The 15863-nt window shown below is 59.5% G+C and overlaps 2 protein-coding genes across 16 annotated transcripts in view; one reads left to right on the top strand and one right to left on the bottom strand.

The window, feature by feature from the left end:
* Positions 1–3615: 3615 nt before the first annotated feature.
* Positions 3616–7992, bottom strand: C17H1orf43 (chromosome 17 C1orf43 homolog). The gene is made up of 7 exons (XM_068414755.1): positions 7815–7992; positions 6657–6758; positions 6309–6417; positions 5423–5476; positions 4978–5144; positions 4180–4238; positions 3616–3910 (listed from the first exon to the last, which is right to left on the bottom strand). Exons 1-7 carry the CDS (start codon positions 7881–7883, stop codon positions 3712–3714), a joined length of 759 nt encoding a protein of 252 aa, XP_068270856.1. The 5' UTR covers positions 7884–7992; the 3' UTR covers positions 3616–3711.
* Positions 7993–8075: 83 nt separating this feature from the next.
* The window catches only part of UBAP2L (ubiquitin associated protein 2 like), a 32164-nt gene continuing 24376 nt past the window's right edge, over positions 8076–15863 (top strand). For 8 of the 15 annotated variants that reach the window (XM_068414331.1, XM_068414328.1, XM_068414327.1 and 5 more), the window contains exons 1-6: positions 8076–8133; positions 11995–12124; positions 12677–12754; positions 13151–13285; positions 14928–15096; positions 15424–15519. In XM_068414331.1, the coding sequence (XP_068270432.1) occupies positions 12035–12124; positions 12677–12754; positions 13151–13285; positions 14928–15096; positions 15424–15519 (568 nt within the window). In that variant the 5' untranslated portion in view covers positions 8076–8133; positions 11995–12034. Of the gene's footprint in view, positions 8169–11994; positions 12125–12676; positions 12755–13150; positions 13286–14927; positions 15097–15423; positions 15520–15863 lie in introns of all 15 variants that reach the window. The other 7 variants (XM_068414333.1, XM_068414330.1, XM_068414329.1 and 4 more) reach the window with 3 other exon arrangements.

Genomic DNA, 15863 nt, shown 5'->3' with positions numbered 1-15863 from the left:
GGGCACAGCCTCCTGGCACGGCACGGCACGGCGTGAACTGGCATGTCATGGCACGGCAAGAAGCGCTGCTCACCCATCCCTGCGCACCCGGGGCCGAGGGGACCCCACGTCCGTCACCGCCTTACCTGGGCCGGCTCGGGGGGCTCCTCGGTGCTCTGGCTCGGGGCTGCCCGGCCGCCGTTTATAACCACGCTCGGCCACGCCGGGCAAGGAGGGGGACGAGGCCGGCGAGCCCCCCGGCTCCGCGCACGTGGCTTCGTTCCCATTAATTACCACCCATCGACGTCCCCTCGCCCCCTCCGCGGACCCCCGCGCCCTTGCCGCCGCCGAGCGCTGCCGGTCGATACGGGTCGATGGCCCCGCGCCGCCTGCGCAGCCCCCGGTCACGCTCCGCCGTCGATACCGGGGAGCCGGACCCACCCCACCGAGGGGCTGCGCGTGACCCTGCCCAAGGACGAGCCCCGGCTGGTGCTGGGGGGCTTTGCCCCACGTCCCTGTCCCCTCGCTTTGGGGGAGCTGCTGGGACCCCGGTGCACGGGAGCATCGTTCCCTCTGCGGGGCGGCCGGAGGAGGTGACACTCTGTCACCCCGTCCCTCGTACGGAGGTGGCCTCGCCGTGCTGGGGTGACAAGGACAGGACCCCTGACCCGCTCTGGGTTGGCCACTGGGACCCGGTTGGTGGCATCCAGCCGGGAGGGCACACGGGGGTCTCCCAGGGTGCTGGGGACACGTGTCACCCTGCACCGTGCCGGTGCTTTGCTGCAGCGGGACGCACCGACCTTGGGAACGGCGTTGGGGACCCAAACTCTGGGGGGGCCAGCGGGGCAGGACATGGGGCAACCAGAGCCTTGAGTGCCACGGTGGGGAGGGGGGCACAGCCCCTGCCTGGGCTGGGGGACCAGGGGCTCCAGCTCCACGGGGGTGGCAGCGGGGACAGCGGGGACACACATGGCGGCAGCGCGGTGCCAGAAGCGTGCGTGTGGCGGCGGCTGATGTGATGCAACCGGACAGCGGAGCTAATGAAGGGCCGCGGGCGGGGGGTGCCGGCCCCGCGGCCCCCGGCCCTGTCAATAAGCGGAGCCAGGGCAGGCGCTGATGGGCCCTGGGGCCGGGAGACACCAAGGTCGGGCGCAGGCAGCGGGGACGGGAGGCGGGGGACGTGTGCCCCCAGTCGGGGAGCAGATGGGGGCTCAGGGGTGCCGGGGCGGTGAGCGGGGCCGGGGAGCATCGCACCCAGCGCGGCCGGGCTCCTCTCGTGCCACACGGCCGGGAGCACCGTGCCACGGAGGACAGGAGCGCGTGGCTGACACCAGGGATCAGTGCCAGGAGCGGACACAGCCGTGGAGGACACAGGTCACAGGTCTGGCGGAGGCACGTCGGCCCTGCTGCCATCTCCTGGCGTGGCCACGGCAGGGACTGCGTGTGCGGGATGCGGCACGTGTGGGGTCATGGCACACGGTGCCGGATCTCAGCCGCGGGGATCACACCGGGCTGCCCCTTCCCTCCACCCCCACCCAGGGCTGTCCCTTGTCCCCACACGCCGCAGCCCCCATTCGTTCAACGTGTTTTATTCGCAGCCGGGGAGCGGGGTGATCCAGGCCGGTGCTGAGCCCGGCGGGTCGGGCGCTCACAGCCGCTCCACGTAGAAGGCTTTCCCCAGCTGGTGCAGCTCCCGCTGGTGCTGCTGGTGCTCGTCCTGGAGGAGCTGGTACAGGGCGGCTCGGCGGACCTGCCGGGCACAGGATGGTGCTGAACCCCACCACCTCCCCGGTGCTGGGAGCCACGGTCCCCCAGAATGTGGCACTGGAGGGGGACGAGGCACCCAAGCCTGGCAGCACCTGCCCGTGCTGGACCCACGCCTGGCCTCACCAGGGTCAGCTCCTCGCTGGCGAGGCGCAGCTCCGACATCATGCTCTGCTGCAGCATCCTGTGCGCCGCGGCCCAGATCCTCTCACAGCACTGTGGGTGCTCCCTGGCCACCTGCCTGCAGCTGTGGGGACACGGGGTGGGCAGGACAGGGTGCCAAGGGGACACCAGCGCCCGCCTGCAGCTGTGGGGACACGGGGTGGGCAGGACAGGGTGCCAAGGGGACACCAGTGTCTGCCTGCAGCTGTGGGGACACGGGGTGGGCAGGACGGGGTGCCAAGGGGACACCAGTGTCTGCCTGCAGCTGTGGGGACACGGAGTGGGCAGGACGGGGTGCCAGGGGGACACCAGCGCCTGCCTGCAGCTGTGGGGACACGGGGTGGGCAGGACGGGGTGCCAGGGGGACACCAGCGCCTGCCTGCAGCTGTGGGGACACGGGGTGGGCAGGACGGGGTGCCAGAGGGACCCCAACGTGCCCTCAGGGCTGGTCCCAGGTCGCCTCATGCCGGGGCTCCCCGTCCCCTGCTGCCCCCCAGCACAGGGGGTTCAGCCCCCGGGGCCCCTTTGCCAGCTCTACCTCTCCAGCAGCGTCGTGCCAGGGCTCCCCTCCGCTGGCACCTGCAACCAACGCAACGTCCGGGCTTTAACCCCCACGACGGGGACACTGCTCCCCGCTGTCCCCAACTGCTGCCAGGAGCCCCAGCACAGCCACCTTCCCAGCCCCTGCCCCATCCCACCTCCTCCTGCTGCAGCGAGGGGGTCTGGCTGCTTGCCGCTGCCATGGCCAGTGTGCCAGTGACCACGCAACCGCCGTTGGCACCAGCCACGCCCCTTAAGGGCACCCCGGTTACCGCGGCAGCGGCACAGGGACTGACGCAGCCCTGGGTATGGTGGCCAAGGGCTCCCCGCGCTCAGGAGCCACCGGCACGCATCCTGCTTGGGGTTAACTGTCATTTTATTAAACAGCAATTAAAAAGAGTGCGGAGGCCCAGGCGTCGCCCCCCGCGGTACAGGCTGCGGTGCCCGGGGAGCAGCGGGCGCTGCCGTCGGCCCGGCAGGACGCAGACGTTAATTTGGGGGCCGGGAGGTTTCACCCCCGTGGGCTCGACAGCTGCTGGCACACGAGGAGCTGGTGAGAGTGGGAGGAAACATCCCCCCTTGGCAGGACAGCCAGGACGTTCGGAGGTGTGATTTGTCTGCCCGAGACGTCCCCAAATGCCCAGTTAGAGGAGAAAAGGGATAGAAACCGCAGCCCAAACTGGCACCGCAGCCACGGCGGCGGCACAGAACTGCCCACCACGTTATTTACACTCCTGGCTGAGAGCAGCAGGCAGCGACGGTGCCCCGGGGGTAAAAAAAAATGTTCAACCCTTTGGAAGGGACAAAAGACGAGCGGCTCCAGAGCCTGAGACCCACACGGACAGGACGGACAGACAGCACGAGCCCCCGCCGGCCGTCACGGGGACGGAGGGCAGGTGGAGAACAGCGCTGGCTGGGATCGATGTCTTTTATAAATAAGCTAAAGCTAATCAAGAGTTTATTCACAGGGCCAGGGCTCCGAGACGCTGCCAGACTCAAAGCCTCAAGGCGTGTCCCAAGGCTGGCGCGGAGGAGGCTGCAGGGGCCGATCCCCGCCGGGTTCAGCTGCTTTGCCACGAGCTCCTGGAGAAGGACAGGCTCCACCAGCCAAAACGGATCCCCAACGTGATGCAAGAGGGAGATGTGAGAGCGCAGCCGCTTCCTCCCGACGCTGAACCGTGGCCAAAACCCCCCCGGGGACACGGGCTGCGCCCCAGCGAGGGGCTCTGCTCGTGGTGGGTCCCTGAGCAGGGCTCCCTGCGCAGCTCACAGGGTGCTCTCCAGCGTGTTGTAGTTGTCCTTGAAGCTCTTCAGTTCCAGGAAGTGTTTGGCACGTTTGCTCTTCTGGTTGGAAGGCAGGTAGGTGACCTGGATGGTGGCGGGGTTGGAGACTTCGGGGGAGAGGGTGAGGTCCTTCGCTGCCGACTGGTGCTGCCGCTGGCTGATGCTGCCCCGCGCCTTGGTCCTGCAGGGAGAGGAGAGGCACCGTCACAGCTGCCACCGTCCCCAGAGGAGCCGTGTGATCGCTGTGTCTGTCTGTGAGGGTGCCAGAGCCCGGGCACAGGCTGCCCAGGGAGGGGGGGAGTCTCCTTCTCTGGAAGGAGTAAGCAAACCTGGAAGGACGGAAAGGCGTGACCAGCCCGTGTCGCAGGGGCTGGGCTGTGCCCTAAAACCCGTCTCTGTTCACACCAGATGAAGCCACCACCGCACCCACACCCCAGCAGTAACACTCACACATTTGCCAGCTCGTTCAGAGCATCCTGATACTTCAGATATTCCGGTTTTCCAAAGACCTGGATGCAAACAGAAAAAAAAAACATGGAAAAACCAGCCAAGGTCACAGGTGGGTACAGGAACACGTGAGGCAGCGCTGGGACAAAACATGAGCCAGCAGTGTGCCCAGGTGGCCAAGAAGGCCAGTGGCATCCTGGCCTCTATCAGGACTAGTGTAGCCAGCCGGTCTGGGGAAGTGATTGTCCCTCTGTACTCGGCACTGGTGAGGCCGCACCTTGAATCCTGTGTCCAGTTCTGGGCCCCACACTTCAAGAAAGATGTTGAGGTGTTGGAGCGAGTGCAGAGGAGGGCGACCAAGCTGGGGAAGGGTCTGGAGGGTCTGACCTCAGAGGAACGGCTGAGGGAGCTGGGGGTGTTTAGCCTGGAGAAGAGGAGGCTCCGAGGTGACCTTAGTGCAGTCTACAACTACCTGAAGGGAGGGTGTAGCGGGGTGGGAGTCGGCCTCTTCTCCCAGGCAACTAGGGATAGGACAAGAGGACACAGCCTCAAGCTTGGCCAGGGGAGGGTCAGGTTGGACATTAGGAAGCATTTCTTCTCAGCAAGGGTCATTAGCCATTGGAAGGGGCTGCCCAGGGAGGTGGTGGAGTCACCATCTCTGGAGGGGTTTAAGAAAAGCCTGGACATGGCCCTTAGTGCCCTGGTCTAGTTGCCATGGTGGTGTCAGGGCAATGGTTGGACTCGATGATCCCAGAGGGCTCTTCCAGCCTGGTTGATTCTGTGATTCTGTGTGGGACTCACCCCAGTGCCGTAGCGGGCGCTCTCGTACCCATCCAGCAGGGTGTCGATCAAGGCTTTGCGGATGCCTTTGAAGGAGGCGCTGGAATTCCGCAGTTCCAGCAGGTAGGCACAGAAATTCTTCCCTATTAAAGATTTTGGGTACCGGCCCTCTGCGTGAAACGGAATTTCTGGAAAATAAAAAGTCAGCGCAGGTCAAAACACCTGCAGACGTCGTCAGAAATTGGCAGTTAATTAAACTTCCCACCACGTTTGCTGCCTGCTCCCAACGCACGAGCAGAGCGGACCCTCGCGCCACCAGCTCCAGGCAGGAGAAGCGACTGCTGTTCCCAAACGAGGGCCTTGAGCCTTATCACGAGGCTGCTGGCCGACACGTTGCACCCTTATTTCCTCCCCACGTGGTCTCTCTCCACCCTTCCCCTCCCACTCCTGCCCTCAGCTCCCTTACCAGATGTTCTGATCGCATCCAGTGCCTTCATCCTGTACAGGTAGTTATAGCAGCCTGGCAAAGAGAAAACCCACACTGAAAGCTTTGCAAAACGTGGTAGCGGGAGGGAGGTGGGGAAAGTAGGCCAGCAGCATCCTGGCTTGTGTCAGCACTAGTGTGGCCAGCGGGACTAGGGCAGGGATGGTCCCCCTGGACTCGGCACTGGTGAGGCCGCACCTCAAATCCTGGGGTCAGTTTTGGGCCCCTCACGACAAGAAAGACCTTGAGGTGCTGGAGCGAGTCCAGAGAAGGGCAACGGGGCTGGTGAAGGGTCTGGAGCACAAGTGTGATGGGGAGCGGCTGAGGGACCTGGGGGGGTTTAGCCTGGAGAAAAGGAGGCTGAGGGGAGACCTTCTCGCTCTCTACAACTGCCTGAAAGGAGGGTGTGGGGAGGTGGGGGTCAGGCTGTTTTCCCAAGCAATAGGGTGAGAGGAAACGGCCTCAAGTTGCCCCAGGGGAGGTTTAGGTTGGAGATCAGGGACAATTTCTTCCCTGAAAGGGTTGCCAAGCGCTGGCACAGGCTGCCCAGGGCAGTGGTGGAGTCCCCATCCCAGGGGGGATTTAAAAGCCGTGTAGATGTGGTGCTGAGGGCCATGGGTTAGTGGTGGCCTTGGCAGTGCTGGGGTAACGGTTGGACTCGATGATCCTAAAGGTCCTTCCCAACCAAAACCACTCTGTGATTCAACGAACGCAGACAAGAGCAGAGCACACAGACACCATCTCACGTTGGCTCGCCAAACACAACAGCCAACACGAGAGGCCAGTGATGCAACTTGGCCTCAGGGGAAGGAGCTGCTGTAGCGGGACAAGCACGGACGGTGTCTGCGGTGGCAGGGAGAGCGGGTACCTTGTGTCTCCAGCTGCAGAAGCCTGCTGTCGTCCTCAGCTAACAGCCGCGGCTCGTACTTGATGTCTTGCACCCTCGACAGTCGAATGTCGATTTCTTCCTTTAAATCCTGCACAGTGGGGGAAAAAAAAAAACCCCTACGTTACAGAGCACTCGCTTTGTTTGATAACAGTCCCGTCTTGGAGGCCCTCTGAAATAAACCTGCTCCCTCTCTAGCTGCCCACCACCATGCCGAGGTGGCAGCTCCTGGAAACATCCAGTTTTGAAGCAGATCCCTCCGGGCACGGACGGGTCCGTGGGTGCAGGGGAGGGAGGGCACGTCCTCGCCGCGGGGCCGCACGTACCCACCTTGGGCGCGTGCTGTCCGACAGGCACGTGGGGACCCCGGCGGGACTTCATGGCGAAGCGCATGATCTGGCGTTTCACAAAGATGAACAGCAGCACGAAGACCTGGAGCGTCGCAACGGGGACGGGGGTTAGGGACACCCAGCAGCACCCCAGCGGGTCTCACAGCCAGGCTGGGCCCGGCCCCACTGACACCCTGTTCCCAACCCCGTGCCAAGCACCCACAGGGTCCCACAGACCCCCTAAGCACAGGGGTTCCTGTTCAGCCCATCAGGAGCCCCATGGGCCGGCCCCACAAACACCCCAGCTCCACAGAAGCTCCCACTCACGTCCTCTCCCAGCCCCACAGACGCCAGGACCCCACGGGCACCCCAGCCCAGCCCTGTGAGGGCCCCGAGTCTGGCTCTACCAGAGCTCCCCATGGACACCCCTCACTGGAACTTCACGGACTCTGTGCGCCTGGCATCATGGGGGCCCCATGGACACCCCAGGCCCAGCCCCACGGACACCCCAGGCCCACGGGAGCACCACAGACACCCCAGGATCAGCCTCATAAGGGCCCCACGGACACTCTGTGACTGGCCTCACAGGGGCCTCACGGACAACCCGGCCCCAGCCCCACGGGAGCCCCACAGACACCCCATGATCAGCTTCAGAGGAGCCCCACAGACACCCCGAGCCCGGCCCCACGGGACCCCCACAGAAACGCCAGGATCAGCCTCACAGGGGTCCCACGGACACCCCGGGCCCGGCCCTACATGGGCCCCACAGACACCCCAGCCCCACGGGACCCCATGGACACCCCAAGACAGGCCTCACAGGGGCCCCACGGACACTCCAGCCCCACAGACACCCCGGGTCTGGCCCTACAGGGGCCCCACAGACACCCCAGCCCCACGGGACCCCACGGACACCCCAGGATGGGCCTCACAGGGGCCCCACGGACATCCCGGCCCCACGGGAGCCCCACGGACACCCCGGGCTCGGCCTTACATGGGCCCACAGACACCCCGGCCCCACGGGACCCCACGGACACCCCAGGATGGGCCTCACAGGGGCCCCACGGACACTCCAGCCCCACAGACACCCCGGGCCCGGCCTTACATGGGCCCCACAGACACTGCGGCCCCACGGACCCGTCGGGCCCGTCCCCCCGCTCACCAGGCTGCCGTAGGCCATCACCAGCACCACGTTGACCCCGGACAACCAGTTACTGCCGGCCCCCGCCATCCCCGGCCCAGCCCGGGGCCGCACAACATGGCGGCCAACGAAGCCGTTCCGCGCCCCCGCCACGTGACAGCGGCAGAACAAAGCTCCGCTCTCACGTGACGCGGCGCGCGGCAGCGTAGTGCGTGTCCCCCTCCCCCTACGCCGCGGCCCCGCGCGTCACGTGGGTGAAGCCGGGCTGGCCCCGCCCCCGCGCCCCCGTCACGTGATGGGGGCGGGCGCCGCTGGTAGTTGTCAGTGTGGTGAGACCCAGGTAAAGTTGGCTGCGAGGAGGCGGCGGCGGCTCCGGTAACTGCGCGCGGCCCCGTTAAATCCTCCCCCACCCCTTCCCGCCACCTCCGCCCGCCCCGCGTCCCCCCCCGCCCCGGCCTCGTCGCCCCCCCCCCCCCCCTCCCGGTTCCACCGTGTCGTTCCGGGGGCGGCCGCCGCGCCCCACCGCCGCCGGGCCCCTGCGCGGCCTAGTGGGCCGGGCCGCAGCCGGGGGCTGGCGTAGAGCGCGGCCGCCGCAGGTGAGGGAGGGCGGGCGGGGTGGAGGTGGTGGTTGCGGGGGGGGGGGAATGGCGGCCGCGGCCATGAGGGCGGAAGCGGCCCGCGCTCGCCCGCCTCTCGGGTGCGGGCCCGGCCTGGCGCCGCGCCGCCGCGGGGGCTCCCGCCCGGCCCTGCGGGCCTCCTCCGGCCCTCTCCGGTTCCCTCCGGCCGCTCTCCCCCATTGTGTGCCGCGGGCTGGGCTGTTGGGCCTGCTGGGCCGCGGGGACCGGGCGGCTCCGGCCCTGCCGTGCTCCCGGGGCCCGCCCGGCCCCGCCGCTGCCGGCGGTAACAATGGGGGCCGCGTTGCCCCGCTACCGCCGTGCTCTCGGGGCTTCTCGCGTGCAACCGGGCACGCCTCGGGCTCCCTTTCTTCGGCAGCGCCCCGGGGGCCGTTACCGGTGCCTCGGCACCTTGGTGTGGGGCGGGCCCCGCCGTGGGTCCCCCGCGGCCCGCGCGAAATTCCGGGGTGCTGCCGGTTCGGGGGTCCTGGAGCCATCCCGGCCCTGCTTGGCTCCGTGCCGCTTTGGGGGTGCTCTGCCTGGACGCTCCTGGACGGCAGCACCGGCTGGTGAGTCTTTCCAATAAAGCGCTACACATCGATACCAAACTGGGGTCTCTGATGGTGCAGCCGGGGGCATCCCCCCCAAAATCTTGCGCTCTGCACACAGCGGGAGTTACTCGGTTTGCAGCTGCAATGTGTTTGCTCCGGAGAAAAAAATCATAACACTGATAAACCAGCCCCCCACATCGGGCTCCTTCGGGTGCTTGTTCTGCCCCACGTTGCAGGAAAGTCTTTCCCTCTGTGGTTCTTTCCTTGGGAGCTTCGGAGCCTTGTTAATTAAGCTTAAGGGGGATGGAAATACCAATTTTCTGTATTAACAGATAAGGGAAACTGAGGCTGGGATGTGCCGGGACTCGCCCAGCATCAGCCAGGAGGTCTGGCACAGCTGGGGATAGCGGATGTGACTGACAGCTCCTTGTTGAAAGATTGTAACTTACCTGAAATTTCTAATAAAATGAACAGTTTGTTACATTTCTGTATCACCTCTTTTTCCCGAGACTCCGCACTTCACGTTTCTTGTAGCCGAGACTCTCTCCTCTCTAGATGTGGAAGGCGAGTAGCGGTGTAGTAGGAAAAGGGGTAACAGCAAAGTGCGTCACGTTTACTCGCAGTTTCTTTGAAGAAAAGCTGGTGTAACCTGTAGCTGTGAAGCTTCTTGTTTTCCCTGAATCCTAGACGAAGGCAGCGCTTCCCCGTTGCCTTGAAACGGAAGCGTCCGCCCGGTTTAATGCTGTTTCTCTGGCGTGGATCAGCCGGGGCTGGAGTCACCCTGTTTTATTACATCCCTTTTGGTGAATCTCTACGGGTTTGGTCTTGGAAAAAAAATATAAAAAATTGATAAAACACTTTTGATGAAGACTGCTTTGAACTGGTAAACTCATATTATCGTTGCTTCTGCGCAGGGCCAGTTCAAATGTCGGGATAACCAAGATTTGCAATTAAATGTTGCCCATGAGCTGCCCTGAAGTTACACGATTGAGGAATAATCAATCAGGAGCCGGATCCTGTTCCCTCAATGCAGCGTGTGGGGTGTTGTGTGGGGATGCCCACTTACCCGACGGTCTTAGCAGGCTCAGGGCCTGGCTGCTACCTCTAGAATAGCTGTTTTCTTGTGGTTTTTGCATGTTAAAGGAAAAAAAAAAATAATAATCGTGCTTGAATCGTGGCAGAAATGCAGCTGGGCAGAGCGGAGCGTGGCAGCTGTGGAACAATACGCGGCCGCTGCACAAAGGTTCGGGGCAGCAGACTGCTGGAACTGTATCCTATTGAAATTGCAGATTAAGTTACTGCAAACGCGCTGGATTGCTTCCCTCTGGGCCTGCAGTTCTGCTGCCAAATTGGTTTAATATGACAACTTGTTTGTGCGTGAAACACTTAGAACTGCGAGAGATGGTAACGGTGGAGTGTGAAAATAAATACCGTGGGGAAGAAGCCTGCGTGGAGCACGGGAGGGGATGGCTGCATAGCCCAGGAGGCTTTGTCTGCTCTGCCTTGGGTGAAGTCCAGCCTTGGTGCTGGTCCTTAAATCCCCTCCGTGTCACACGCACCTCGGGGGCTCCTGGTGACCAGGCAGGTAGCTCAGATTGTTCGCCGATAAGAAACCTTGGCGCTCTCTAGCTGGAAATCGGTGGTTTTAAGTTGCCGCGAGGCACGAGTGGCCCCAAAGGGTGAAATTTTGAGGTTTTGTGGGAAGCTGCGGGAGCAATCGTGTTTCAAAACTTGCCTCCACGCGCACGTGGGAGGTGGGAGCGGTGGTGTGTGCACGGGGCAGAGGTGACGTTGGGGTCCCCGTGCTCTGCGCTCGCGGGCTTTGACGAGAGACTCCCCGGTTCTTACCGGGCCGTTTGAGCTTCCCCTGCTTCTCACACCGGCTCTTGCTCTGTGCTGCCGCGTTGGGTGTTCGCAAGCAACGTTTCAAATCGTATCCTGCAGGTCAGATTTTCTCGCTCAGGTTTCCTCCCTGCTCTTGTGCTCTGTCTGGGGCTCCTTTCCCTCTCCCAAGCGTCTGCCTGCAGCACCAGCACCTGGAGCAGACCCCACTGCCTTGGAGGAAGGCGTCACAGCCTCGTTAAGGAAATCTGAAAATGAAAAGTTTGTGATTATTGAGATTTCAGGGTCCTGCTGGGGGATGTGCCTAGGAGACGATAGGGAGAAACTACTCAGTGTTGATCCCGCTCTGACCATCTGGGTTGGGCTCTTCCCCTGAAGCCCAGCGTGAGCTTATAAAACTCCACTTGCTTTGGACGCTCCATGGCCTGGACTCTTTTGCCTCAAGCAGTTACCTAACAACATTGCTGGCTGTTATTCCTTGCCAACATCTAGTTCACTTTTTTTTTGTAGTTTTTAAATCTAGAATACTCAGTAGAAGAGAACTTAATATTTCCAGTTCTGGGGAATAATTGAAGCAAGCAAAAATGAGCAGTTCTCCAAGGGCGGTATTTTTTAAAAACAATATCCCACAAACCTGTAGCACCACTTTTTACTGGAGAATTTTTGCTTCCCCTACCCTGTTTTGAAGGCAAGAAAGGAGAAGGGGAAGTAGCTGATGTGTCTGAGGCTCTGAGATGTTCAGCTCTCAACATGACGTTTATTTAGAGCTTTTTTTCCACGTGTTCCTTGCTCCAGTTGATTGCCCTGGTCTCTTACCACCCTGGTCATGGCAAATCCGTGCCCACTCACACACTTGGGTTTTAGCAGTGAGTTGTTAAACCCTTTACTCCCAAGTACTTCTGCTCCTGGGTCCTGATTGCTCACACATTGTTCACACCTGGATGCGGGTGATGTTTCATTTGGATCGCTCTGCTGTGGTAGCAGTGGAGAAACCTCGAGGAGTACAGGTGGCCTTTTTGACTTGGAAATGGTAGCCTGGCCCGTTGTGGCTTTGGGGAGGCATTGGGGAGGGTGGGGGCTCGTGGTGGTGGCTTTACTGGCTGCCTCGCCCACGCGATCGTTCAGTCTTGGTGCTGCCTTTTGTTTTTTTGGTTTCTAACAGTCTGTTCTCTCTTCTCCCCTGACCCACCACAGAGTTCTACCTTGTAAATACTGTTATTTGTATATACTGTAAATGATGACATCGGTGGGCACTAACCGAGCCCGGGGGAACTGGGAGCAGACACAGACACAGAGCCAGACACAGCACAAGCAGCGGCCGCAGGTAAGGGCAGCGTCCATGGAAACCACTTAGCTTGGAGGTGGAGACCTGGCACTCCTGCCTTGGCCCAGTGCTAATGGCTGGGCTTGGCCTAACGAACTTCCTGGGTGCTGCTTGCAGAGCCAGGTTAATTAGGCTGCCACGACCGTGGGGTTTCTGCCTTGGTATCTCCAAGCGGGAGCTGGCGCTGAGATTTGGTTTTACTTCCATCTGAGCATTCCCAGTTCACTTTAATGAATGCAAGTGGCTGAGAAGCCGCCTGCAGCGGGGCTTGGTGTGCTGGTGGTGGTCAGGTCTGCCTCAAAACTGGTGTAATTGAGGTGGTTGTTGCTCACCCAGCAGTACATCCCTTTCTTCCAGACTCCCCTCGCTCGCTCCTCTTCCATCTGACTTTCTCTCTGAAGCTTTCCTCTTTCTCGCCCTTGTTTGCGCCTCCTCTTCATCACATTGATTCCTTTTCCAGAGACCTCAGGGAAGGGATACGGCCTTTGGAGGAAGGTTTGTTGGAAATGCGCCGCTCTAACCACGCTCTCTCTCTACGTTCAATTTCTTTAGGCCACTGCGGAACAGATTCGACTTGCACAGATGATTTCAGACCACAACGACGCTGACTTTGAGGAGAAGGTGAAACAAGTGAGTGCAGAAAGTGAGGGTGAACCCAACAGGAAGGCGAGATCAATGACGAGAGTGCCATGAATGCTGTGGGGGGTGGGAGGGACGTGCCTGGCTGCTCCCTGAATTTCCTTGGTCTGGCTTCTTCCCCAGAACGCAGGGAACGGTGTTATCCTGAGAAAAGGAGGTTGTAGGTTGGGTTGGGGTGAAACAACGGTGACTCAGAAATGCCCACCCTCAGTTCCTTCTCATCGAGGGGCCATAATTAAGCTGTGGAGCTTGGGGAGACTCCCAAACCCTGACATTTCTTCATAGGATTTCTGGTTTGGGATTCAACTTGCTTTCTAAGTTATCCGTAGAGATTTTGGTGCTGCCTTGGTTTGGAACATGCTGACCGTGGTGTTGTCTTCTCTACAGCTGATCGACATCACAGGCAAGAACCAGGACGAGTGTGTGATTGCTCTGCATGACTGCAACGGTGATGTTAACAGGGCCATCAACGTGCTGCTGGAGGGCAATCCGGACACGGTAGGATTGGGTCCTGTAAATCTGGTGAGGCCTAGTTCGGTGTAACTGCATATTTGGAGACAAGACATAGAGTAATGTCTAGCTAATGAGAGCCCAAATGACTGACTAGTTCCACAAGTAGCATGTAAGGTGTGATTGTGTCCTGGCTTCTTAACACTGCTCTCTGTAGGCTCGCACAGAATGGAGCGTGACCAGCAGGCCCAAAGGAATAGAGGGGAAAATGCAGTAAATCATTTCCCTCCTATTCCTTTTGAATCCAAGCACTCTCACAACAGTACAGTGGCATCTCTGTAAGCTTTCATGTTGCCCTGAGTGTGAAGTATCTTATCTTTTCCCAGAGTCAGCTCTGAGAACAAGTGAGCACTTGCTCAGGAGGAACCTTTCGCCTGGTGTGCGGCGTGTCGGTCATTTTGTGACAGAGACAGTGGAGACACGAGTTCTGTTACAGCCCAGTAAAAAGCCTACAAATATCACAGAATCACAGAATGTTAGGGATTGGAAGGGACCTCGAAAGATCATCTAGTCCAATCCCCCTGCCGGGGCAGGATTGCCTTCTAAACTGATCCTTCCAGATCCTTCCAAACTGCTGCTGATTAAATATGTCTTCCCAGCACCCTGGTTTGGCTGAAGCCAGCTCAACTCTTTAGAATCACAGAATGGTTTTGGTTGGAAAGGATGTTTAAGATCGAGTCCAACCGTTACCCCAGCACTGCCAAGGCCACCACTAACCCATGGCCCTCAGCACCACATCTACACGGCTTTTAAATCCCCCCAGGGATGGGGACTCCACCACTGCCCTGGGTAGCCTGTGCCAGCGCTTGACAACCCTTTCGGGAAGAAATTGTCCCTGATCTCCAACCTAAACCTCCCCTGGGGCAACTTGAGGCCGTTTCCTCTCATCCTATTCCTTGGGAAAACAGCCTGACCCCCACCTCACCACCCCGTCCCTGCATGTTGCCATCCAAACCCAGCTGTTTACTTGTCTTGCCGGTTACGTTTTTAGGTGTTTGCCAGTGACTTGGGACTATTTTTAATTGTTCTAACAGTGTGCAGCATCAGTTTAAGAGTATGAAACCACTGCAGACTGTCATAAAATAAACCAATCCCACCCAGGGCAGTGAGCTGGAGGCGTGCTTAACTTCTTACGGTTGAACTTGGGATGACTTGAACTTGCCTGTTGGAGAAATTCGGTGCTACTCCTCTCCCTGTGAGCTGCTCTTTAGGGGAGGGGTTTTGTTAAATCACTCTGCATCTGAGAGAACAACTTACCCCAAAATGCTGACTGCAGAGCGCTTCTGAACGTTTACCTGTGAGCTGCCCAAACCAGTGACCTGTATGAAATTACAGGGTGGTTTTTTCCCCTAAACAGGGTAAATTTATCCACGCTTTGAACTTGAGTAAGTATTATACCAACTCTTATTTAAGAGGGTTAGTAGATCTTGGCAGAAATAAGATAACTCATCTCCTGTTGCCTCAAACTGCGTGCCAGTGAGCTGTAAGAAAGCTTTTCTTGAAGGAAGAAGCCTGTGTGTAGGGTGATTGACTCTTCTAAAAAAATTGGGCTGGAAACCATTTTTCTCATTGTATTCTCTCTGTCACATGTTTAAATATGTGTGTGTTTGCACCTTGCGTTGAGCAAACTATGATTAACTTCTTTCCCCTACAGCATTCCTGGGAAATGGTCGGGAAGAAGAAGGGTGTCTCAGGACAGAAGGAGAGCGGACAGACAGAACCCAGTGAAGAAAGCAAAGAAAACCGAGAGAGGGATCGGGATTTCAGCAGACGACGCGGCGGGCCACCGAGGCGGGGGCGAGGTGCCAGCCGTGGAAGAGAGTGTATGGACCTGCCCTTTCCTAACACCCGTAACTGTCACGGTGCACACTGTGCTGTGGGAAGCTGCCAGTAAAGCTTCTCGGGCAGACCCATCTTTGAGGAAAACCAGCCTCGTGTGTGTGGCGATCTGTTTGATGCTCCCCTGTCTGAGACGATTCCTTGGGTGATAACCCTCGATACCATCAGCTTAAGTAAAAGAAGTTATGGGAGCGTTGGGCAGCGCGGTCCTCCCGCACAGCCACTGCGCTTCAGTGCTTAAGATCTGGTCTTATATCCTCCCTAAAGCGGGATGAATCTTGAAATTGTCTTTGCATCGTTCTGTCTTCCAGTTCGGGGCCAGGAGAATGGCCTAGATGGTGGTAAGAGCGGAGGATCTTCTGGAAGAGGCACAGAAAGAGGGAGACGGGGACGTGGCCGAGGCCGAGGTACGTGTGGGGTTTGAGGTCAGAGGGAATGGGAGGAGAAATACATCAGTGTATCTGCTCCGTGAGGTTTGAAAGCCTCTTTTATGGGAGGAATTGCCAAACTGAAAAGCAGCACTTGATTTTTTTGTTTTTAAGCTTACACTTGGTGCCTACGCATTGCTTCCCCATCTTCAGCACGCTGGAAAGAGTAGTTCTTACATCCCATCCGTGGAGTTGAAAAAAATAGGGCTTTATTGCATAGAGGTGGGATGTTAAAAAAACTAAGGTGACTGTTTGGCAAGTGGGCCAGTTACTTGTTAGCAGCAGAATCTGGATCTTCCTCGTTCTTGCACGTGTGTTTCTGA

This window comes from Nyctibius grandis, chromosome 17 (genome assembly GCF_013368605.1).
Source record: "Nyctibius grandis isolate bNycGra1 chromosome 17, bNycGra1.pri, whole genome shotgun sequence".
NCBI lineage: Eukaryota > Metazoa > Chordata > Aves > Nyctibiiformes > Nyctibiidae > Nyctibius > Nyctibius grandis.
Note: the sequence above shows the minus strand (reverse complement) of the source record. Positions and strands in the feature narration are given on the sequence as shown.